The sequence below is a fragment of the Bombus vosnesenskii genome, unplaced genomic scaffold, assembly GCF_011952255.1.
Source record: "Bombus vosnesenskii isolate JDL3184/JDL3185 unplaced genomic scaffold, Bvos_JDL3184-5_v1.1 scf7180000013293, whole genome shotgun sequence".
Classification (NCBI taxonomy): domain Eukaryota; kingdom Metazoa; phylum Arthropoda; class Insecta; order Hymenoptera; family Apidae; genus Bombus; species Bombus vosnesenskii.
The window spans coordinates 594,437-621,107 of NW_022882944.1; the positions used below are offsets into that span (position 1 = coordinate 594,437).

At 40.9% G+C, this 26,671-nt stretch overlaps 1 protein-coding gene across 2 annotated transcripts in view; it reads right to left on the minus strand.

Moving 5' to 3' along the window:
- Positions 1 to 976: 976 nt before the first annotated feature.
- The window catches only part of LOC117232813 (S phase cyclin A-associated protein in the endoplasmic reticulum), a 29,199-nt gene continuing 3,504 nt past the window's right edge, over positions 977 to 26,671 (minus strand). For both annotated transcript variants that reach the window (XM_033492482.1, XM_033492483.1), the window contains exons 5-15: positions 26,126 to 26,606; positions 25,868 to 26,050; positions 25,547 to 25,798; positions 25,019 to 25,459; positions 24,827 to 24,936; positions 24,507 to 24,630; positions 19,830 to 19,993; positions 7,925 to 8,348; positions 6,649 to 6,840; positions 3,205 to 3,378; positions 977 to 3,016 (exon numbers count right to left, since the gene is read on the minus strand). In XM_033492482.1, the coding sequence (XP_033348373.1) occupies positions 2,936 to 3,016; positions 3,205 to 3,378; positions 6,649 to 6,840; positions 7,925 to 8,348; positions 19,830 to 19,993; positions 24,507 to 24,630; positions 24,827 to 24,936; positions 25,019 to 25,459; positions 25,547 to 25,798; positions 25,868 to 26,050; positions 26,126 to 26,606 (2,626 nt within the window). In that variant the 3' untranslated portion in view covers positions 977 to 2,935. The remainder of the gene's footprint in view (positions 3,017 to 3,204; positions 3,379 to 6,648; positions 6,841 to 7,924; positions 8,349 to 19,829; positions 19,994 to 24,506; positions 24,631 to 24,826; positions 24,937 to 25,018; positions 25,460 to 25,546; positions 25,799 to 25,867; positions 26,051 to 26,125; positions 26,607 to 26,671) is intronic.

Sequence of the window (26,671 nt, forward strand, 5' to 3'; positions counted from 1 at the left end):
TAAATAAAAAAAAAAAGAAGGAAATTGTGTAGCGCTGAATGCGTTGCTGGTATACTTAAATTAAAATATACCTTCGATTTCTTATAAATAAACATTTATCATATATAATCAATCTTGATTAAATACGTACACGCGTTTATGCGAGACTCGCGAAAAGTATGGTTGCCGCTAAATAACGAAGCGAGAGCACATGTTATCCTAAAAATTCTCTCTGCTAAAGAAACTTTACGAATTTTTTAAACCGGTGGTTCCCAGTTAGCTATAACGCGATCTGTTTATCGTCTTTTTGTTATTCGTTTATTTGTTGCGGCCGAGTTGCGAGAAAACTATCGTGGTAAAAAGTCGTAACGAAACTGAGAACCATCGCCACGTATCCTTGCGTCATATAACTCCTGTGACAATCTTCATCTCAACGAAACGAAGCAGGAAAAAGGATGTGCGCCTTAAAGCACAGAAATTTCTGCATTTTTACAATGTAAAGTGTGTCAAAGATGCCGATATATGACAATACTAATGTCCAAGAATGTATCTTCAGTTTCTCAAACGTCTTTTTCTTGCCTCTCGAGCTTCTTCCTGCTCTCCCCCTCTTTCTTCCTTTTTTCTTTTTTTATTTTTTGCCGTTAGCTCGATCGACTACTGTGTTTGGCACATTTTACGGAGTAAAAAGAGCAGAAATTTGTACCGACTCGGTACGGTTCACGTGGTTTCACATACGCACGGAGATACGTTATTCTAATTCTAACGAGTCGTAGCTCGACCATTGCACGACAGCTAAAAACGTTTAAAAGGCCCGTTCAAAAGACACGTTCATTTGCACGAATTATTGGCACGCGTGAAAACGAGAGAAACAAGTATACGCTACGTACTAAACGTACAAATATAATTACGATCGTAAGGTTATAAAGCCTGCGAATCGCTGACCGGACTAGATTCAAAAACACGCAAGTCCGTTTTAAACTCGTTTCCACCTGATCCTTTTTTTTTTCTTTTTTTCTCTAGCAGTTTTCAACGGCAATTACGCTGTTTGACTAAAAATGCATGAACGACTGTAATTGGGAACACGGGAATGAAAGCACGTTTTTAATCGTTTTAATGTCCCGTGAAATGTTTCGGTTGAATATCCGTTCGGAAATCGTTGCAACGATGACGCAACGAAAACGAAAAGGTTGACGAGTTTTCTTTTGAAACGTCGAATATTTCGCGACAGGTGGAGAGAATTTGCGAAAACACGGCAACGAGTATTTCGCTAGCTTACACTTCGTTAACGTTGCGAGCGAAACGGACTTGCCGAGTTTTGTATCTTCGACGCAATAGCGAACGATTACACGGTGAAATAGCGAAATCAGAAATAATCAGTTTACTTTCTTAACGGATAATTCTAACTCACGATTGTACAATTAATATCAATTATATTTACCAAGTAAAGTGGTAATATCAACGACGATGTCTGAAGCATGAAAATTGTTTGCTTACGTGCGTCCATCACGAAATTGAAAGGGAACCGAAGAGTTTTTGTACAGAAACAAATGAACTTCTATTCGTAACGAATATCCAAAAATAATATATTAACGAAATTTGTTCGTCATTTGGTATTTTAGAAACGATTTGCCTCGAGAAACAACCGAAATAAATATCTTAGAACTAACAACCGAGAAGTTACGGGAAGGAAGAAAATAATATTTATAAAAATAAACGTTTACCATTTTTGTCGTGTGATGTAACCTTAAGTCACACGGATACAAAGAAAAAGATGATTAACAACGCAAACAGAAAAGCTGTGTAAAGTATGATTCTATCACGTTGTAAATGATGTCCGTAGGGAAAAAGCCTAAGACTAGAGAGTGTCATTGTTGAACGACTAGAAGAACTGAAATGATCGCAAAAAAGGAAGCAAAGACTCGATCACGAAAAAATCTGCTACTTCATTTATCGATCTAGAGATCAGCAAATTACACAGAGAGAAATTATAATTCGTACGCAGGTAGAAAAGCACATATTTTCGAACGTTTTCGTCGCTATTTACATTTCATTTATTTCTATATAAAATAGGAAGACCGTCGAAGCTGTATGTTGAAAGCGCTGCTAAAATAATCGGCAAGCTTTGATACATAACAATCACGGAAATGGAATTTCAATGCGATGAAACTATAATAATTAAGAAAACAAAGATTCTCCCTTTCATTTTTGAACTTCGTAGCTTGTGCCGCATATCACGTCGCGAACGTTAGAATTTCATTAGAATACGCATGCGAGCAGAAGAAACTATCACAGACGCGAGCATAAAGTAAAGAAACATTATAGAAGTGATTTGAACGCGTGCAATGCATCAACGACTTTCGATAACAAGCATATACGCTTATCGTACGAAATTTTCCATTTGCATAAACGTTTCGAGAATTCTACGCTATGCGTTAAAGATAAGCGTTTATGACGTCGAGGAGAACTCACGAATCGAAGATCGTTAACAGCATTATTGATTTTCGCAATAGCGATTGAAAGTTGAACGCCCGAATGACGTTTAAAGGAATAAAAAAAAAAAAAAAAAAAGATGCATTCAAATGCATTTCTTCGCAATTATCGCTTTCTGCAAAACAAACCCTTCGATTGGTCGGCTGTTGAAAGTGACAGGATCGTGGTAAAAATTTAGCCTCCTAGTCTCTTCGCCAATTCGATTCGAATTTTTACAGTTACCCTCCGTGTATGTAATAGCACGTGCATTCGGTATAAATACGTTACAATGTCGAGTACCAGCCTCGAGACAGCTTTTCAACGATGGACGTACGTAACGACAATTTTCTCAAAACTGTTCCCCGAACCTTCCTCGAACGGAATAGAAACGATGATCCTGCGGTTAACTACGTCCACGAAGTTCATCGCGTGTAACGAAGATACTTGAAGAAACTTAAACGAACTAATCGAATCGTAATCGGGACGATTATGGATCAACCGAGTCCTTCAGCAAACGGACCAACGGATTTAGCTTACCATCGTCCGAATTTCTGTACTCCTCCAGCAGCTGTGAAATAGAACGTTCATTTGGTTTGTTTGTAATTTTCTCTTTCGCTTATCCCGTGTTAAGAATTTGTCAGACGAAAAATATCAGAGGTATCAAGTTGAGTTAAAATTTCATAAAATTTTGGTAATTTCGATAATTTGAAAAGAGAGATACCGGTAAAAAGTCTCTTTGAAGAAAACGAGATTTACCTGATAAGATAATTCGCAAGACAGGACTGCTGTAGCCTCCGGATTTTGATGCGTGGCTGCCAAGAGTGTCGGGAAAATATATGACGTCAATCCTGGAGCACCGTAGAACGGAAATGGAAGAGTACACAGTTGCTGAAGAACGCTTGGTCCTGCTCCAACCGATTGAAGTACCAACTGCAACAGATTTCAAACGTTACGATCGAATTCACAAACGGTTAACTACGAGAATAGCCAAATCGATTCTTTCAAACAGACGGGTCCGCCGTACGATTGGTTTTCCATTGCAAAACACCCACATGAAGCTACTAGCTAACAGGTATGTTCACGGTCGTTACACAGAACGAAGATGATCAGTTACGGCGGGCCGAATGTGCCGCGAGATCATGAATTTCCTTAAACATCGTGGGAAACAACACACCTATATAATCCAGGTGTCGGTACACGGCAAGTTCTTGTTCCAGGAACAAGAGAACGTCGCGACGTACATCTGCGGTTCAACGAGTGTCTTCGAACAGGTTTGTGCACCTGTGAAAAGGTCTCCTGCAGGAAGTACCCACATTACGAATTTTTATTTCCTCACCTACGTCCCTCGTTACACGCGTACCCTCTGGTAATGCTCCGACCATTCGCCAAGTGTGCATTTCGATCAGGTGAACGCGCTGATAATCCGTTTTCAAGATCTCACCGTTTTACGACGTTTCAAAGGTAAACCGACGAACGATGATCAAAGCGATTCGATGGAAAATGTTCGTCGATGATTTTGCCAATTTTTATTACGTGTATTTTTTATTACGTATATATTATCGCTTTCGCTGAAACTTGTCAAAAATAAGTTGTCAACGAGTGTATCGCTTTGTAATTTTATATTACGTCAAGCGAAGGATACACTGCACCGATAAATTACGCGCTACTCTATGGTGAAACTTTTTCCTCCGCGTACCATTTTGTGCGTTATTTTAAAAGATCATTTTTACGCGGCATAAAACCGCCAACTAGATTTACGACGATCGTGAATCCTACGTATTTTTATCGTATTTAAAAGGCCGTGAGCAAACTGCTTGGATAACAAGTACAGAACGCTTGACTGGAAAATTCGCCCTAATACAAAAAAAGTGCTCGGTCGTTTATACGGTTCGTTAGAAGCCTTCGTACGAGTCACAAGCCTTCCAATTCCTCTGCTCTTGACGGCGGTGCATTTTTACCTGATATCTCGAAGGGCGACTAAAAATAGAGGGAAAGGAGTCCTCTAAGCAGAACAATTAGGCTGACGATAGGCGAAGGTTGTCGCGTCGAAATGCTCGAGAAGCGCTTTGTACCTATGGGGTCTAATCTTAGCTAGTCGTTCCTTCTCGATATCCTTCAGCATGGATCGAATACTTCGGTGATTTCCGAGAGGCCGATATCTCAAAAACGAGGTTCGATAGTCGCGCAGAAAGGAAGGACGTGGCGACGCGACGTTCTCCAAGGCGCCACATATTTCCACGTGTAGTCTGTTCCGTGACTAGAAATATCTCGATGAATACGAGGGAAAAACGTTCAACCGGCAATCTCTATCTAGAGATACCTGCTTTTCCTGCTATAGAATTCTCGTTAACCGAAAGCTACCCTTTGCTTTTGTCAGAGTCGAGTATAATTTCGTATCTTAGAGACAACCATCGGATATTTAAAGCAATATCTTTGACGAGATTATTATTTAAAGTAACTTGAAATAGCATAGGTATTAGGAAATATTCGTGGTAACAGTGAAAAGTAGCCTACCTTAAATTCGTAACCGTTCGAATAATTATAGACTCACAAAGCTGTACGGAACTAGTCTTGAAAGTTAGGCGCGCGTGTTTGTCGTTTGCTCACGAACTTGGCAATAAAGTTACTGAAACAGGCAGAAATAAATTGTACCGGCTACAAGAATATTCGGGAGGAATTCAGAGAAGACGATTAACTGATATGCAGCGACAAAATGACAGCATGTTTTCACGAACACAGAGGAAGCTGAAAGTTACGACATCGAAGATGCTCGATGAAGTTTGTTTCCCGAAATCTATATTCTGAATCTTGAAATTCGAATTCTAAGAAACTGGAACCTGTGAAACCTAGGACGTTGTGATATATTCTTTTTTCCATTCATACAGAGCGTTCCCTGTTAATGCAGTCTGCAGTCTGTTTAAGAAGTAGCACGGAAAGATGAAAACAAACACGAATCTACACGTTGTTTCTAAAAGGAAAATCCGATCGAGTATTCAACGAGGAGATGATTTTAAATTCGGGGATAGATCGATCGAGCATCAAAAGAAGAAGAGTAGTCTTAACTTAGAAGTCCATTGAAGAAGCATCTCGTTCGAAGTAGTTAGAGTGCGTCTGTAATGTAAACATCTCAACGGGTATTCGTAAAATCTCCGAGCAACTCTTTATTTTACCAAACGATCCACAAATATCACGCGTACACAACTCTGTCGAGTAACGAATTAAATCTATATTTTTCACGAAACATCGTTCCTTGGGTATCCGCGCCATTCGACGCACGAAGGAGGAGAATATATCGTTTACATGGAACAAGCGGAAACGTCTCGCCACTCTGCCAGTAAATCCCAGTACCGCGATTTATCGATGAAAATATCGATCGGTGACACGTGGAGTATTTATCCGGGATCCACGGCGAGTGTAGCGAGCGCCAACGAACGAAAACCAACCGGACCACGACGAGCCATCATCCATCAACTCGCGGAATGGGCGATCGAGTCACCCGGTACATTCGCGTGAAATGCGGCCCGCAACACGCGACGAAGAAGGAAGAAGCTGTTAGACACAACACACTCAGCGGACCTCCCATCAATATACGGCCGAATGCAGTTAAGATATATTTACTCGGTTCCATTCCATACGTCAGCCCCGAGCAGCCGCGCAGCGCCGAGCCGCGCCGGGCCGCGCCGAGCCGGCAAGGAGGGTGCATCAATCCAGCGCGTGCTGGATGCATCGGGATGTGTAGCGTTGAGTGCACCGACGACGTCGCGCATTCGTCTTTCGCCGCCTTTTTTAAGAAGGACCGCTGCTTGTCTGCGCTTGCCTGCCGAAAGTGCATCCGATATGGGACGGGGAAACTAGCGGAAAAACGCTTTTAACCTTTAACTGCCGGCCGATTCGGCTGGTGAATTGCGAGGGGACCATCCGGGGCAACGACGGTCTCGTTACACGATTTATGCGTGTTACCAGCTTTGCTTTCTGCCCCGGCTCGGGGATGCGGCGGAATCGTTGCGGTTCCGCGGATGATCTTGAAAACTTTCTCAGAATCGAGCTCGAGATTGCAACGAGCTCGTTGGTAGACGTTCAACGTGTTTACGAGCTTGAAGAATTTATTTCGCCTAGTGTTACACGCTAAGAAACACGTACGTCGTGGAAATTGCGCGAAATGACTTTAATTCGGAGAACACTTTCGGAGCGCAGGCTTACCTGATTTTCCGGGTTGTTAACTGCAAAATATCCCAGAACCTGGAACAGTTCTGACAGGATGTAAGTACCACTAGTGTTCTGCGCAGATCCAATTTCCGACTTGTGCGATATTGGATCTCGTGATAATCGGGTTATCACATGACTAGCTATCAGTCGCCATTGCAGGTTGGTACCTTCCGCTCCTAGGAGATTCTGAAATCAGAAGATTTGCGCTCTGAAAGAAATTGTCTGCAGTCTAACTGGGAGAATTTGTTCAAAATCTTCACGGAACTTGGTTCCAAAACGATCGCGCGATTAGGCGATTGATAGACGTCGGACGTATCGGGAAATATTCTTAAACCATCGCCTCTACGCAAAGAGACGGATCTCTTTGAAACGCAACAAGAGACAGACTCCCGCGGAGATTAAAGAACAGCCAGACTTGGTTGTCAGAAAGTCAAAGAGAATAGATAATAAACGTTGGTTTTTCGACAAACGCCGGCTGCGTGGACCACAAGGATAATCGAGGCGGTGCCCCATGAGACTCAGCAGGCTCTCCAATGGGACATTGGATAGCCCTTATGGTTTTTGTGGGGCGCGAGCATTCGATTCAATTCGTGGTTCGACCATTGCAGACTACACGGGAGACCTTTCTATCTTGACAGGCGAACCCCTACGACACGCGATATATACATATAATATCTCTATTGCACTTTCTGCGGTACTCGATCTAATAAAGAGGATACGGTGATCGAGAGAACAACGATCCAAGTTTACTTTCCGCATAAAATTTCGTTAATCTCTGCAGCCATGGAAAATTTCACTTTCTCGAGACTTAGATCAACGCTAATCGAAACGATAGATTAACGCCGTTTGATCGATAGGATGAAACTACATTTTCAAAGTTTGCAGTTGGTATAAGATAAAGAGTGCAGTTAAAATAAAGGTTACAGTTGATACGTGAGACAAAGCGAAGGAGTTAATTGCGGATCCTTTGTCTTTTCCCCTACATCAAACGGTGGTTAATTAATTAAACGTCGTGTCCTATTGGTCAGGGAAACGGATAAAGTTAAACTTTCCTCGCTTGTTAACACTCGCACGATACTTTTCATCGTTCCCTTTTAAAACAAATAGACAGGCTTTTCGTACGTATTTGATGAACCACTTTCGATCGATGTTTCTTTCGAGTCTACGTTGTTAAAGCGAATTTTACCTGCACAAATTTTATGCTACTGAAAATACTCGAAAGGACAAAACATACAGTAACAGGTTAAAAGATACGTCGAGGTACACCTACCTGTAATTTCTGAATGTTCAGCCCTGCGATCGATTTAAGTAGCCTAAGGCTGCGAACGATCAGAATCCTCATAGGCTGGGATACCGTAATCTGATTAGGGGTCGGAGAGGATCCTTTCTGATTTTGCGGTGTGAGTGCAACAGCAGCGTAAAGTGCACCGATCGCGCCCGCAGCTTCGGCCGAGGCCAGCGTCGAGAGAAGGTGCGACTCGACGTTGGTCTGCTCGACGTTGTTGTTGCCCTCGTGAATATTCCCCACGTCTTGATCCGTTGATTTCTTTAAATGGCAACAGATGCGATAAAGTAGATCGTACGACGACGACAAGACTGGCGATTCGTGGTCCTGGTCCACGAAAAAGTCGGTTTCGATCAGAGCTCGACTGTGACGAAACACTCGGTCTACCAATCCACCTGCTACCAAGTACCTGAAACACCGATAACGTTTAACATTGTTACCAACTCTGCTATTTGTAGTAGCTTGAGCCACGTGTAAAGTAAGCATAAATCATGACTCGTCTTATCGTAATAAAACGCAACGATATATGGGCGATACAAAGCGTCGGCGAATGAGACTTTAAACTCTCGACTGACGATTTTAAAACAAAGCTGCGAGTACAGCTGTCACCTCGTGTTGGTCACTCGTCGTCGATGTGCTCGATTCTTTGGCGACGTTCATTCGCACCGAGGTAACGCTATCGTTACGTCGATCGTTCGTTAATTCCGGTTGTCTCGATTCGACAAAGACTTGTCGCAGTGTACACCGATCGGTATACAACGGAACAGGCGACACCGTGTCTCTCGTTCACGGCGGCAAAGTGTGCATATGGGTTCCGATAGATTTGGCGTCATAAACCGTCGCGGGGGGAACGTAACAGGCAAAAAGAGGCGCGTTCGGTAGAGAGACAGAAGAAAAAAAACAATGTATTGCTTACAGGACAGCATGTGCGATGGCGTAACACGAGAGGATTATAACATCAGTGGGTAATTCTGCGCGCACAAGCCGGCAGAAGAGGGAACAAGCGTCGGCGCATGCGATGCTCATTCTATCGGGTTGTTGTATATGTTTTTCTTTTCTCGTACGGCACCCATCCGCCCTTCCTTTCACTCGTGACCCCCCAGCGACCGGGTTGTCGAGGGTGCGCGGCTGTCAGTGCGTATTATCGCCGCCCCCTTTCCACCGAAACACCGACATGCTTGGGCTACGCTCGCCTGCCGCCGATCAGCATTCGAATATGAAGTAGTCCGGTGGAGGGCCAACTGTCTCCTCTAATCATAACTAGCTGCAAGCTAATCCGACGCCACTGAACTCGACACGCACACTTCCGCGGACTCCCGTTCTTTATGCCACGGGGACTTTTCGAGAGAAAGAGCAACCCTTGCTCCAGACTCGATAATGAAACGGTCCTGCCGCCGTAGTTGCTCGATTGATATGTCACGATTCGGCTTGTTCCGGGGGTTAGGCTACCTATTAATTACACACGATTGAAGATACGTCCGTTTAAAGCGACGCTTAACCGAGAAACCTAAGAATGGAATGTGCGTGGACCTGTAAGCTACGAGGCTACGAAGGAGGGCGTTTTGAAAAGGCGTCAGGACGACGACGACACCTCGTTGTCAATACGCGTTGATAAATTTCAGTATGAAACGTGTGGAAATTCTGTCCTTCTATCTCGTTAACCGGGAACGCGTACATCGGCAAATACCGGGAATAAGTTTCACTTGTTTTCGAAATATAACGATATTAATAAAGCGGGTGGAAAAGTACCGGGCAGTAGGACGCTGGGACCAACACTGATTCACATTGTTGTTGCATAATTCATCGATACGTATAAAAGCAAAGGCGCTTAAGCTCCGTCATTCCGATGATAGAAGCGACGAGCGTAATGGACGAACACGAACAGCCGATAATACCGATACTTTCGACGGTACTTCGAGGGATTCGGTAAATACGCTAATAAAATGCAGCGAGATGCGCGCATGGATTAGAATCGCTCGAATCGTAGCTACACCCTCTTAACCTATAATAACACGAATGATAGTCGGTAAGGGGACCGTGTCCTTGCTGCAGGATGTAATAATTCTGCTCGGGCGGGTTGATCCGCCTCCGATTCGTGCTGCTTGGCATTCCGCAAAGTCGATAGAACCGACCAACAAGACCATTATCCTATGACCCATACATTTTGCTATTTAATTTACTTTCCTCGTAGCCTCCTTTGATGATTGCACCGCAACGTAAACGATACCGCAAAATCTGACTACCGATAAGGATGACTTCTCTGGAAAATGAACAATACATAATTTGTAACTCGTAAAATTGTATAAACTGCTTGTACCACAGAACTCTACGATTTACAATCCGTCGATTCACCGACGATTACGAGATTTATTAGTCGAATCGTTAGGCGAAGAACGAGCCAAGTCTACCGACGCATCTCGAAAATTAAAGTTGACCGTGGATGATCCGATTACACGAAAGAGGTGTCACTCCATAAACTATGCTACGAACGATTACGAATGAAAATCGGCCATCTGTGGATCGCAATTGCGTAGCCCAGTTACGCGATAGCCAGACAATTCGCAAGAAGCACGGAAAGATCCGATCTTGCGATCTTCACGCACGTCTGACCATTACGAGGGCCTGGCCCATGCATCATCGCTCCCCCTCCCTTAAGATTCCGATCTATCATTGAATGTTTGCGGAGGGGTTCGAGCAAATACATTGAATTTATTTATTATTCTCCCCAAGCGCCTTATGGAGGCCGCAGCAGCCGAGCAATCGCTACCCCAGCGCTGCCATTAGCTAACCATATGATTATTTCATAGCAAGAGCACAAGGGTGCATATCCTTAGACGGACTGGTGCTCGCCTCCGATGCACCAGCTTACGTAATTTCGTGGTGCAACGCGAGCGCATGTTTAAGCACGACCAAGCACCCCGAGCTGGCTAATAGGACAAATTAATTTACATATTCACGAAGAAACATGCGTGACGCTACTTTCCCGATAATCGTCACGGTCGAACGAATAGGTATCAGTTCGGTGAGCTTGCGGACGACGACGTTTCGCGCCGCACTTCGTGGCTTTACGCGACAGGTAGCTTGCGTCTGTGTATCAAGCGTATATCTACATGCATTGAACTTGAAACTGCATAGAACTGCCTTGACCATAGTCTAATTTGCTTGCAGGAGTACGCGAAGATTTCTATATATATTTTGTCTGGAATATTTTAACGTACTTCCGGATTACATAGGACGAGGAAGCGAAGATTGGAAAATTCGATGAGAAGAAAACTACCTTTTTTTAATATTCGTCACGGTACTTGCATCGTTCGTCAGATTGTGGTTCGATTGTTTGCAAGAATCCACTTGAACAAAGTCCTTTTCTACAGGCGGCAAATGTGCCTGGCAGAAGTATCATTCAGCGCATCCACAATGGACCATGTTTGCTCAACGAAATGGCGAAAGTGTGAAAACGACAACTGTGTATCGACGAGATGAGAAAATCAACAGAGGAGCGACGAAGAATGGCCGTATTTTTCATTGACGTCTGAATCATTCTCCATCGTCTCTACATCGTATCTACGCGTTGTACACGCTTGTACGAAGCAAGGTGAGAATTTCATGGTATTGAAATAAATTATAAATCAAACGTGTGCGAGATTAATGATGGCTAAGAGGATCAACGAATAAACAATTAGTCAAAATACAATCGGTTTGATATTTGACATCGGCATATGAAAATAAAATGAAAATAAATAATTTATCAGTACGCTTGCAAATTACAATTATACGATATCAGGATACGCAGAAATATTTCCACGATTAAAACAGAAAATTTTCGATGGACCAATCGATTAACCAAGCACATCAATGCCACGTGTGGCAACGACGGCACACTTGTTACAATATTTACAGAGTCGTCGTCTAGATCTACCCCTGAAACCGACCCCCTGCCTGCCGTTGACAAGTGTCTCCAGCTACCGAACTTCAGCATCCCCTTTTCACCCCTCGCCTTCTCTAGTATCAACGATCATCTATGTAATACATACTACGTAGGTACACGTAGCTACGTATACGTATATTTTACATATATTTGGAAAAATTCGCGACAAAATATTATCGCATCGTGGAAGCTCGTTTATTTAGAAAAAAAAAAAAATGGTTCGCACAGTACGATCCACGTCTCGGTAAAATTAACGACGCTAATCCTTGCAATAGCGAATTTAATTCGATGGGTCACGTCTCGTTGGTTTGGAAAAGGACGATGGTTTAATAAAAATCACATTTTGTTACGCATCCGTGCACCGATAAAACCGTTGAAATCCAATGTACAAGACAGACACGCGAAATAAAGTCTGAAACAAGGTCAAATGGCCGAGGCGTTCGTCGAATTGGTAATGTATTATAATCCTCGTACTCTAACATCCAGCAACTCAGGATATTGCTACTCCGAGTTCGTTGACGCGTAATGCATTCACGCCGGGATTTCGGTAGCCCGAGGGATGAGGTGAATCCTGCTACTCTATACACACAATCGAGTCCTGCCACGGCTCGCCTCGCAGTCAGAAGGATGCGAATCTATAGGGTGCTTCAAATGCATCGTCGCTGATTGCTCGATACTTTTCCATCAATGTTTATTCAAATTGTTCCAAGAATAATTTTATCATCTATGCGATATAAAAATCCGAATAAACCTGAAAATACTTAACTCTGAATGTACAAGTACGTTTAAATGAAATGTATTTATTACCAAATACGGGCCGATTTTATTTAGACGAATATGCGATATTTGTAGAAACTGCACGGCATTTGCGTTTCCCGTTATCTTACGCAAATATTGTTAGAAATTTTACAATATCGAGCGAACATCGTTCGATGAACGCGGTAACATCAACTGGCGTTTGTAGTATCGTAGAACAAACCTAGCTGATGCAAGAAGTGAAACGTTGAGAATGTTACGCGAACGAAATCACCGTGCCCTTTTTCTCGCGCCGTTTAAAGCTGTCTCTGTCAACAAGGAGCATTATGAAAGGATAATAGAGAGAGCAGTGAAATTTGGCGCTGAGTAGAATGGGAACAGAAACAGCCGTGCCGCTTATTTCTATTCACGACCCTAACCAACCTGATCAAATACCGCCTGAATCCCGCAGTTCCCATTACTGTTGTCATTACTGTCGTTGACTGTTATCGCGGAACATCTTCGTCGTGCTCGAGATTTTCGCCTGTTTGTTATTTAATTATTCGATTAATTCAAGACACGAAGTAATTTGTCAGCTCGCGCACGATCGAACGATACGCAACAACATTTTTTTTTATATCGATTTCTGTCTTTTCTCAGGAGAACGCAAGAATCTAATCGTTTCTCTGTTTGAAACAAAAACGACGAATCTCTCTCTCTCTTTCTCAGCTTTGATTCGTTTTTCTACCACGCTTATATTTTTTATTTCGACAAAATATGATCCCCTTGCTAAAAGCTTCGTATAGTCCATTTGCGAACGCTGAAAAAGGAGTATGGAAGAAATCGTACAAAATGAAATTAACCGAAACTGTATTTAACGAGTAATTTGAGATATCTTTAACTGGAAGCTAATTTCCCTGCTTTGTTGAAATATTAAAAATCTAAAAATACGTTAACTATAAATAAGAAATGGAGTATTTTCTATGCAGGGTTTATACCTGTACGTAGAACGATATTCTTGGGAACGAGCTAAAGCGATTTATTGGTCATTAATGAAGTCGATGTTAGCGTATTTCCAGTAAGATTAAAGCAAATTATCGACGCTGTCGGTGATTACAAGACTGTTAACTTTGCAGCGTAAATCGGTTTGACGATGAGAAAATAGAAACGGTTTTTCGATCTGTTATTTATAAAGTGCTGCATCACCGACCTCTCCAAATACTGAAACAGTATCGACACAACAACAACGGTATATCGAAACATCTATCTATGCCTGTTACCAAAGATAAATTTCACGTAAGTAACAAAATGGTTAATACAGAACTGTACGAGCAACAGGGAAGAACGATATTTCGTTGTATGTATATCTGCATAATCGAGATAACCGCTGTTTGAAAGAACATTTGATTTGCAAAGAATCGAACTTTGGAGACACGACGACGCTTCCCTAATAGAACAGATATCGATAAATTCGTCAGGATCGTATAATCGGGCATGTAAAATAGAAGTTTAAACGGTTCGGTTAGCGTTAGAAATTAGACAGCAGATGCATCGGGCCATCAGCTGGCTTAATTCAGCCCGGTGTTAGTGATTCATTCGTCAGTTTCCAATCGTCTCGGAATATCCGTTCAAAGTGCGAAAAGGTGGAAAGAAAGTGGACAAGGATGTCAAAGAAACGCGATACGATTCGCGTGTAAGAAGGAGAAAATGTCCGAATAGAAACTAAATGTTGCAAAACTGGCCGAAACTATTGTTCGTTGCAGGACGATCGCAATCCCCCTGTATCCTCAAACATCATTTTACACGGTTTCGACAACGGCAACGCGTAAAGAAAAAAGGAAAGAGACGAAAGAAAAGAGAAAAAAGAAGAAATAAAGTAGAGAGAATCGGAAGATGAGTCGAGTCTAGGAGGGTCGAAGGAGGGTTAGAGGCAGCCGTACGCCGAGTAAGGGTGAATTTGGACGACGAAAGAGAAGTCGAGGGAGAAAGGGAGAGAGTCCATTAGCAGATTACGTACCCAACCCGCCTCGCTCATTCACCCCCGCGATATTTTTTCTTCCTGCCCCGTTCTCCTTCAACCACTAACGATTTCTCTCTCCTCTGTCTCGCTTTCAAATTCGCCCCGCCTAAACTTCTAAGCTGTTCTCCATGGCAGGTGCATCGCGTTCCTATTTGCGCTTTTTCTCTAAAAAGATCATTCGATTTGTAAACGTAAGGTTAGACGCGTTAGAATAGAAAAGTTTCGCTTCTCGTTAATTCTCTCGATTCTGCGTCATTAAGTATATAAAAAAGTTACTAACGTAATAGTTGCGGAGACGAAGTTACGAACAAGTATTATATTATAGCACGCCGTTTTATCGCGAAATAAATAAAAGGTGCGCTTTAGCGCGACATCATTAAACCGGGAGTTGCGCGAAACAAAATTACGTGAAAGACGACAACGTCCCTTTTTCTCCTTTGAACAGCAAGGAAATCTATTTTATTAATATAACGGCGCTACTGTTTGATCTAATAATTTCGTTTGGCCGTTCTAAAGAGCGTCCCTGCCTTTTTCCCGTACTTGCCGCGGCAAAGACGATCCTGTGGCCCCATTTTCCCGATAGACTTCGTTTCTGATGCAACCGCTTCTTTTCAATCTTCTTCGACGATTATTGATTTAATAAATACACAGTGCTCGGTTCTGCCTATGTACAATCGTACGGCAGAACGCTTTCTTCAAAAAATACCGTAAGAAAATATTTTCGAAGCGTACGACAACCCCTTCATTTCTTTTCTTCTTTTTGTTTCTTTTAAATAAATCAGAAATGTATCAACGAATAACAATTTACACGCGTTTGCTATTAACGCGATATCTCGAACGCAAGAGTCTCCGGAAGAGACTAGGCGGTTTTTTCAAAATCTATACGATTTCTTCTACGTGCAAGGTAATGGAATTTCTGCTGATTTTGCAAATATGTAATTTACGTAACGATACATGAATTTTAATTTACGATATCAAATGTAATTAGTTCGTCGAGGTAGGTTTACTAATAATTTGGTTCAAGCGTATAATATGGCGGAATATAACGATACGGGTAACATCATGGAGAAATAATATTTACCAGGTATTTAGCACAAACATATTGTTTATGTTAAATTTATACCATCCATAGGCGCACATTTGTAAATGCAAATATCGATAAGCTGATCGAAAGCCTGGTTAATTTTATTTTAAAGGAAAACAAAAACTGAAAGCGTTTCATCTTCCTTTCATGGCCGTTTCAATTAACGAAAGTAAACTGTGATTTACACCGAGGGAGAAATAGGCTAGCGTAACGAGGGTAACGATTTTACAAATTGACACACTTTCGTTTCCTTTACTGCAACATTCTACCGAGAATGTGTAATAAAAACAAGTACGACGTACTCTAAACCGATTTAATCATTCGCGTAATAGTTGAAAAGTAAGAAAGATCAAACAAGAATTTCGCCACTTTTTCACTTTTTAACGCGACAACGGAAAAACAAAGTGGAACGAATAAAAATAATTTGCCAAGAGGCGAAAACGCGTAATAAACGAAAAATTGCGTTTGACCACGACTAGTTAGAAACGCAACGTATACGCCTGCTTTCGTATTTTCGATGCAAAGAGAGGAAACCATCGACAAGAGATGTTGCTTCGTAAATAACGAGATTCGGTACAACGTTTACATTTCTTAGTACATCGAGTATCTTATTAATTTGAAAAACGGGGGCGAATCGGGTGGGGAGATGGCCACGAAACGGTCGCACGCGTCTCATAAGTAAATTACCAATTGCTCGGTTGATCCTACTTCGATTAAAGCTGTATCAACATCTCAGAAGGCGAAAGGGAATGAGCTCGGTAGACGTTCGTTCGATCAACTCATCGGGATTAATAATAAGAGTGTTTACCGACTGATTTTTCTAGGACCGTTCTAACAATTACCTCACCGATTGCCACTTGAGCCCCGATTATCATCGTTTTCGAGAGTTCTCGATTTTATTAGATCGTGAACTAAGCCTCCGCGTATTTCTCCGCGCGCCTTCCTTCTCGATAAACAATCTTTGAAACGCGGTCGAATCTTATTTACGATTTTATTCACCCGTCTGAATCAATTCCCTGACAGAGAGCAATCTATGTTTCCGTGGTTACACCGAGAACGAACGAAACGTCGAATTTGTATCTCGAGTTTAGTTAGAACCCATCTGTTAAAAGAGAATATTTTGGAATACTTTTGTATAATTCATTTACGCAGAAACTGTCGGTCGCTGAACGTGGCATGAGAAAAGTCACAATGCACAAGATGATCCTTTTAGGTCTTTCGACGTCTTAAAACATCGAGCGAACGTGATTAATTATTTCTGCAACATTGCCAATGTCTGCTTTCTACGTAGCATAAGAGCCCTAACATTCGTGGCTATACGGAGAGTCACTTCGGTTGAAGTTTTTGGATGAAAACACATCTCCTTTGCGTAATAGCGGATCATTTAAAATTCGTAGCAGCTCGGAGTGCATCGCGGACCGCGCGTTTCGGTAAAAGAAACAACAGAAAAGGGGAAACGATATGGTACACGTTACGCGAAGCCTCTCGCTTTGTGGCACCTATTTACGACAAAAGGGCCATTTCTCGTATTCGTTGGAGAGCAAGGAAATAATTCCCGCGAGAGATGCCGGTGTATACGACTCTTTAATCATAGATTGCGAAACTCGACGAATTGATAGTCGACTTTTTCGTGTTATCTGCTTATCTCGTCCAATTCGATGCTTGTTTTCCGAGTGGCAACACTTCAACAACGACCCAATTACGATGATATTTGGTCTATAAATGATTATCAATTTGTTGAACGATGTTTCGAACGACGATAATTCCAACTTCCGTGCGATAAAGGTTACGCGATCGTTCGGATCAGAGATTTACGAAGCGACGAGAATCGTCGTATTGTAGAAAATCGCAAAATGTAAACGGAAGGCGTGAGGCGATTTTTTCAAACTGTGAACAACGATGAATGCGCTCAACGATTCTCAAATGCGTATTACCAGGTACGAAATGATCGATCGTTCTTAGACATCTGCGCACTTTAAAGGTACGAACGAAAAGCAATCTTGGCTGGTGAGTAAAAATCGTGACTAGGCCATTCTCGCATCGGCAGGAAATTAATCATAATAATTCGACTAGCAACGACCGGCCGGCAATCACTCTGATCGCGCTTTCGTCGTTCATTATTCAAACGTTGGACGTTACAGTTAGTAAACTCAAAATTTGCAGATTCACCGGCTAACATAATTTGTTTGGATAAATAATCTTTGCAGAGTCGATCGATTTTCTGATTTTTCACAGACAGAAGTGTTACATAGAAACGCGAATGTTTGGAAATAAATTTACGCGAAACTACGACGCTGATAATTATCATAACGTTTGAAAAATATACGACAGAAAATTAACCTTCGCAAAAAGCGAAATTCATCGATCAATCGCAACTTACGTGTCTGACATACGTAAGTATTGGTACAATTTGCGCGTGTATTTCACAAATATGCAATTTCCCAGTCAAATTGGAATTCGAGATTTCTATTTGTCGATAGGGGATTTAACGCGTGAGAATAAATTTTAACGCGTTTAATTAAATAACGATGGATACAGCTACATACGTATTCGCTAAACGCAATGAAATTCGAATAATAGAAACAGGAAGAAAGGAAGCGATTCCGTGTAAATAGGAAAGGATTAACCAACCAATTGGGGGGTCTGGAAGAAGGAAGTTGACCCAGGTGCAACGTTTCTTCCTCTCGAAGATCGAATCTCAGAGGATGCAACGAAAACAGCATGCACCTTGTCACTTTGCCGCGTGACTCGCGTATTAAATTCAGCTCGCGCAACAGAACCGTCATGTTTTTCTACAGGGTGGTCCACGCGCCTCAAAAGCGTTCAAGTTTTTTCTCATTGTCCGCCTCAAAGAAATCGTGTACCGCGATGTTTGTGCAACATAGGACTGAGAGAGGTTGAACGATGGAAATTTTGTAGAAATTTAAACGGACAGCGAAAATAGAGAGCGCTAACCTTTCCGTTACGTTAATCTCAAATCGAAAAAATACGATAATTAATATCTTACTCCATTGAGGTTGTAAGAGGAAAATATTTGAATTATCAAAGATAATTACTAATGTGTAAAATTATATTTTAAAGTATTACGAAGATTATTTTCTCCACGTGTTCGTAATATTTCCAATATCTTAGAATATTCCTTCGAATAAACAATGTTCGCATTTCATTAGGATACCTGTGTATTTCGATCAAGTACAGGTATATTCGTGGTTTAATGCACGCAATTAGATTTCAAATATCATAACTTCTGTCGCATGAATACTTAATGGTATGCTAGAAGTAATTTTATTATGCAAGGGAAATGAGATAGACGTTTCAGTGGAAACGTTAATACTTTATAAAAATATCCACCTTGAAGACTTTTGTTATTACAGAACGTATTTTATGTTACGCTTTAGTGGGAAAAAGTTTATTTGAATTTATAATGAAAAAAAATAATTGTACGTTTTTATGAAAGGCGATAAATTACGAAATCTAAGGCTTTCACACGGCCCCGTGTCACGCAATTATCAAAATTAAGGCTTAAGGGTGTAAGTAGGTTCCTCTTAGAACGACAATTACTATAACGGTATCACGAAAGTGCGTCATTCTATCGATAGTTTTAAAGAACAAAATAACGAACGACATTCAGAAAATATTCTCGTCGCGTTATTTGTAGATTTGACGAATTTCCTCGTAAGGTTTCGTCCACTTTACGTTTACAAAACGTATTTGGAGCAGTTGAAATATTCGTGGATGACTTGTTCGTAAATTGAAAAGACTTAGAAAAGGAAGTAGTAGTATGTCTACTCGTAAAAAACAGTCTAGCACGATACATTTCGAAAAGCACTTTTGAAAAACGAATTCGTGGCACACTTCTCCTGCCGGACAGAATTGCCAAAGCATCCTAATAAAATACGCTACCATGTTACTTTTGCTTCGTCTATTTTCTCACATTTCTAATTCAAGGAAAGCATTTATGACAGCTGTTCCTTAATGCACGATGCTACTTTAAATAGCACGCTTTTCTGAGAATGGAAATGACATCGATGCATAAAGTATGATCGATGCTGAACGTACACGTCGAATTTTTTAAGGTCTCGTAACGTGAAAACATGAAAACACACGCCGCATTTTAGCTACTCACCCAGCAATATCCTGGACCCGCGTTTGCAATGCCGATTTTTCGAAAGGCTCCTCCGGGACCAAACTGCACAGCAATTGCATCAGGCTGCTGGCTACGATTCCACTTCCGGTCGAGTTACCGGATGCCTCCTGCACTTGCACCTGGTCGTCGAGTTTCGCAAGTGTCTGTCGACACAATAATTCATTCGTTTAGCTCGATTAATAATCGATAAGATATCGTTCGTCTTCTAGACGATATTTTCCCGCAAACTAGTGGAAACATCGACCTACCATTCGCCTTTTACGCAGTTCAGAATCGTTCGAACAACATGTACAGCACGAAACGAAAGCGAGCTAAAGATCGCTAATGCTTGCAGAAAAATCAGCCTATAAAAGCCGAAGATATCACAACGACCAACGTTAAGAGAGATATCATTGCATGGATCACGAGCCAACCGACCAAACATCATCCTGCCTGAAGAAAATATTCGTCTAACTTGTCCTTTTTAAAGGTTGATATCGGTTTTCTAAAAGGCTCGTCAAGCGATCGTGCAAGTTGACTCCGACGAAATCGTAATGTCTGACTGGGACGAACAGCTACCAGTGCAGGGTGGTCGCGTGTTTCCAAACAGCCAAAAGATCAGTCGGATGCTGGAGAAGGCGAATTCCTGGCACGTTGAGTCATTGATACCGGCCCGCTCGGCTGGCCGATCAACGACACATACATATAGGCGACATTTAAAATGCTAAATTAGAGGTAACGAGTCAGCAGGTAACGATAAGAATCCTGGAGAATATGGCCCCTAAACGGTTCAGTCTCGACAAATTCGATAAGTCCTTCGGGGAACACTTAACGGCTTGCATTTCCCCGTATTCGTTTACGTTTTGGGACAAAAATTGTCGCGCAGCACAATGCCACGGACCCGTTGACTCTCCGCGTTATTCTCTCGCTCGTTTAACTTGATTTAACACTTAACGCGCAACGTCCATTTTACCCGAGATTTTTCACTCTCTTTCTTTTCTTTTTCCCCTCGTTTCTTTCCCTCTTTTACCAACGAATTATCAACTTCGATCTCGAGAAACGTGTTAGCAGAAATCGTCAAGTTCTTTCAAGTTCTATGATCGAGCAGGCTATATCCTCTGACGAGGAAATTACGGAAGAGAGCGAACATTTCGCATTTTTGTAGAAAAAGGGGGATTTTCGATGAATTTCACGGGAAAAAAGTTTTTACCAGACCATTTAAATATACGAAGTAATGTCTTTCGCTTGGATATTTTACCATATAAAGCTTTTCAGCCGCGTAATTGAAATGAAACATAAATGGCGTTACGTTGAAAAATCCGATTACCGAATAAAAGTTTCAAAAACGCATAAGAGGAACATTTTTACCGGAATAACGCAACGAAGGAACCAAAAGTCGTACGATGGGAAACGGGGCACACATATGTTAACTCGCAAGGAAATTCGTCCTTCTATTTTATCTTAATAATTCTGCGGTGCATTTACTTTTTCCGTTTCATTTCCTTCGAATCGTCAGAAACGAAATTGAAAATAAAAATTTTATTCGACAACCTGTGGCCCACTTCGTTCGAAGACTATAGGGAAAACACGATAGATCGATTTTTGTTAAATTTCGAATTTTTATGCCAACCGGTAGCTAAAAACGGTTACTTTGATACGATATAGTTCGAAAGAGGAATAACGTGCCCAGTCCAAAGTTCGAAGATATAAACCTGTTAAAAGCAGATAATAAACCTGATAAAACCAATAACTAATGTTCATCGATACTGTCACAGTGTTCAAAAAGGCGATGAAAATATATTTAATCCCAAAACCAAATAAAAGTACATTTTTCCTGATATGGAAATGATTGGAGGTGTTTAAAAAACGTGATATATCGTTTTTTCTTCCCTCGTTGCTTCGTTTAGAATTCGATTGAATCGTGACTTCGCCCTAAAGTCAACAAAGAATCTCCGAAATTAAACAGAAATGCTATCCGATATAATAATATCCTTTCTTTCCCAAAAAAGAAAAAAACATTCAATTTTTAAATTCCTCGCGCTAAGTACGTCGAAAATCCAAGTAACTCGATACGATAACCAAATCCGCTTTTCTTCTGCTTCGATCCTGCCTACTCTAAGTCGACTAGATTAAGAGGAAGAATTTTCCCCATTTTTTTTTTTCTTTTTTTTACGAGCAATCGGTCCAGTTCCGAATCGTCGAATTTATCTATAGCCTTTTTACGCTTTTCGAAGAGGCGAACGAATGCACTGGCGAAAAAGGACCGAACGAGAGGGACAAAATGACGGGGAAGAATAGCAACTTCGGACGACTTACGGGAAATTGTAAATTTGCTTGGCCAATGGACGAGATTGGAAAGCATTCGCGGACCCCAGAGAACAATCGATCTCTTTGTGTAATGGCCCAAACTGTGATTCTTTCCAGGCTTTAATAATATAACAGGCATCATTTCCCTAAAAAGATCCTAATTTAACTTAAGGATCGATTGTCTTTCGTATGTAAAGTCGAATAGAACGTTAGAGAATATTGCTTGTTCTGTAACTTTCCTTCTATCTTTTTCCCTTTTTTTCTTGTTTCTTTTTTTCTCCCGGGAACAATTTCATACAGTTACATTGTTAATAATAACAATGTTAAACGAAATCGTACAATTCGAGAGCCGTTCCCACGGCTTTGGTAGTTCCAGTATCAACGATATTTTCCAGTAATTCCAGCTATACGTATATCAATTGCTGTTCCTCCAGATGAGAACGCTTTCTTACGTCCCAACCATAAACTCGAAAATATCGCGGTGAGTGAAATTCGTGGTCGTAAGAATGTTCTCGCATGGACAGGCTAAAACCATCTAACCGGGAAAAGCTCGCGCGGCGATAAAATATGAGGAACAGCCGAATTCTGGAACGTGCAAAGAGGTCGTTGAAAAACTGCCGATAGAGGACGAGACAAAAGATTAGGCCGGCTCCTCGAAAGCGGAGCTTGATGGAAGCGGCAACAGAAGTACCCACGCACATTCTACATGGAACACACGCTTCTTTCATCGTATAACCTGATTCCCCCGTCTGTTCGTGTGTAGCCGTGTGCACATGTACGTATGTGCGAGGGAGGGGAGGGGGGGTGAGCGTATGTATGTATGTGCGTGGGTGACGTCACTAAAAGCTCTCTCACCGCTAATGCATTTGCGGAGGGGGATTCCCGGGGGAGGAACAGGAGAAGGAAGGCGCCGCGCCAGTGCCGTACTATGAAGCGTGAAAAATCGATCCTGAAATCACGACGGTGAATTCGCGAACCGATTACGACGGATCATTGAGCGAAACGATTAACTTCGAACGTACGGCCAGTCACCGGTCTCCCAGTCGGCAACCTAGTTGGGGACGATTACCAATAGCTGTCTCCAAAATTATTCGATAGGAACCGATCTCGTTCAGGAGGTAAGAGAAAAGAGCGAGACTAGAATTGATAAGACGACTAGGACGAGAGAAACAAACATTTTGTGAAAAAAAAAAAAAAGAAAGAAGAAAAAGAGTAGAAGAAAAATGAACGTTTGTAAAGAACGAAATATTCAGAATGGAATCGATGGAACGGAGAATGAAATATTTTTCGTCCGATAAGATATTTCTTCTGAAAAATCAAAATTATATGAAAATGTAAGATTCGGCGATACGCCTGTACGGTGGAAACGTACGACTCAACCTTGGTTCTCTACCTTCAACCTCGGTCTCCCCTTTTACGCTTCACTTATCCATTTGAGTTATATCACTGTAGCATTTTCTCTATAGACTAAGAGAATCGATAAGCATCAAAAGTTTTAGAATCCTGACTCTTACACTTACAATGATTCTTACGTTGAGATAAATAAAGCAGATTACATTCGTACGTATCATAAACTTCGGTCGCACAAACTATACTCGTTGCCCAATTAATAATCAAAAGTAAACAGCTTTATTATTAATAATTGATTAAAACAGAATAATTAACTTTACTTCTACCTCTCTGTTAATCTACTTTTAAACTCGGCGTAAGACATAGAAATGCAAATGTTCTTAAGTATCATATCAAAGTTCTTGCTCCCTACACAAATTTTGATATTCACGACCGAAATTGTTCGGTAGATTTTGATATCCAGCTTATCGACTTGCGTTCAACACAGAAACGATCAGAATAAGAGAGTTAAATACTCTGAACTCCAAAACGGAGGACGCAAGCCGAACCAGACCCTAAGACTCTCTTAATCCTTATTTTGACAAGTCGGACAGGACAGGCGTGATGGTCTTTGCCTTCGTTTATTTCGAAGCCACCAACCTCAAAATGAGTCCGAAAAACAAGCACAGCGAAAGAAAATTCATTCGCGTATCGCTGTCGCGTGGACTCCCAATTTATTTCACGCTGATCACGCAACATTATTCATTCTACAATCTACAAGGTGCCCTATAACTAATGATACAACCGAGACAAAAATGATTCAACGTGCCAGTATAAAATAAGAAAGCTATAACCACGCGGGAAAAGATGCCGACACACCTTAGCATACTTTTCTTATGAACTAGCTAGAAATTTCGAACTTATACACGGTTACGGTCCATTAAAATTTGAGAAGTGTCGTTAAGAAAATAAATAAATGCGTGTATATTAAAAATGTTGAACAAATATCAATAGTTACAAAACGTGTAGTGTTCGACGTACCTCTAAATGCTGAAGCAGAAGATCCAAGATGACCAGAATTTTGTTACTTGACAAAACCGCTTCGATGTTGGTGTCATTCTCACTGACGCTTAATTTAAATACACGGCATACCGAAAGAATGCTTCTAGAACATACGAAAATTTGCATTTAAGATATAAAATAGTATGCATATCCATATATAATCCAGTAATTGTAAAGGTAGTTTTTAGATCAGAAAGATCTTTCCAAAATTGTACGTTTAAATTACACGGTATGAGAGTGTAGTATAAAACGTAATTCTTTATCTGTCTCGGATAACATAAAGAGCAACTTACACTTACTTGTTTGGTAAATTATGAGATGCAGTTTGTGTTTGCAGTCCCAAATTCAATAAATTAGTTAAAATATCGAATCCATTTAAAACTCGAAATACAATCTGATCGAACGAACACTAAAATATTTAAAATGTAAGGTTTATTCGTCTTATATTATTCTTCTTATATTACTATTTTATTTAGATTATTATATCTTACCAATTTTGAATAAGCTCTTGTTATTTCACCCAATGAACGTTCTAAAGAAGCGATGGCGACGCTTGACCAAGCTGTCTTTGAATGATTGTTGTACAATCGATCCAATTCTTTTAAATTTCGTCGGAACTTTGCTTTATTAGTCGACTCGATAGATTGATTCGCATCTGTTTTATGATTGTCTTCCCATTCTTTACCTCGCAGAAACATACGCTGTTTCATTTTTCTGCATCGTCGTTTTAAAGCTTTCTGTTTCTCTTTTGCAGCTTTAATCTCGTTCGAACTATTATTATCAACTACTGAAATTGGGACATCGCGAATTTGAGATATATTGAAGCGCTGCAATTCATCTCGTGATGGCTCTCGACCATCGTGTGTGTTCCGTACTGCTTCGACGTGTGTTTTCCCTTTTAAATGGCTCAACAGGTATACCTCATTGGGTATCTACGTAATATACAATAAATTTAAATATTACATAAGTTGATAATTAAAACAACAAATATAAATAAAATTTAACAAACCGATACTCACTAGAGTTCCACATAAAGAACATTGTTTTTGAGCAGGATATGATTTTAACGTAGGTGGAACTTCTTCCGACCTTAAAATAGAAGATTCAACTGCTCTTTGTCGAATGTGTTCTATATTTTCAACGTGCCTTCTAGCTGATTCTTGCTGTTTTTGAGCTATTTTCTTCTGTAGTTCTTCTTGATTTGCTAACTGCGCTGCGTGAAGCGCAGATAAACGTTCTTCTCTATCCCTTGCTTTTTCTCTTGCAAGTTCCTTAAAATTTTGCTAATTTAATATCGATGTTTTTTCAATTTTAGATAATTATTCGTGAAATATAATTACCTGACGTTCTTTTTCTCTCTCTAACTGCATCTTACCGACCCTTTCTTCGCGTTCACGACGAGCTTGTTTCATTTTCTGAATACGCAACTGCCGTTCCGCTTCCAAAGCACGTCTACGTTCTTCGGCTGCAGCCTCCTTAGCAGCTTTTTCTTCCTGCCGGCGTTGGCGTTCTTCTTGAATTCCCTAAAAAATAATTGTTACAAATAATACAAGAATTTATAATCTGTCTTATTGAAGATATAGATATACACAACGTACTTGTAATCTTTCTTCTTGTTCTTGACATAGCGCCATGAAATCGTGCCTCTTGTTTTGTGCTTCAAGTTCATTAATAAATGCAATTTCTTTTAACTTAGAATCTTCATCATGAGCTTTTCTTACTATTTCTAACAAATGTTGCGTTCTATTTTCTTCCGCCTTTTTTAACTTTGTTTCCATTCTAATTCTTTTGTCTTCTATTAATTGGTTCTTTGCACTTTTGACATCTTTCACTTTATTCAACAATTCTCGTAATCTTTGCGACTTTTCCATTAAAAGTTTTTGACGTTTATGTTGTGCACAAGCCTGTTTTGCTTGGTACCGTCGTAACGTCTCAGGCAACGATCTCTTTCGAGATGGGGACGATAATTTCTGATGTAATTCTAAAGCTCTACCAGGATGACGAGCGACTAATGCGCGTAATTGAGCAAGCGTATCTACACACTCTGCCCAAGACATTTCCTCTAACACATTTTCGTATCTGTAAAGAATGATTTTAAACTTAATATACTAAAGAAAAAATAAGATAAGAAAATTAGTACATAC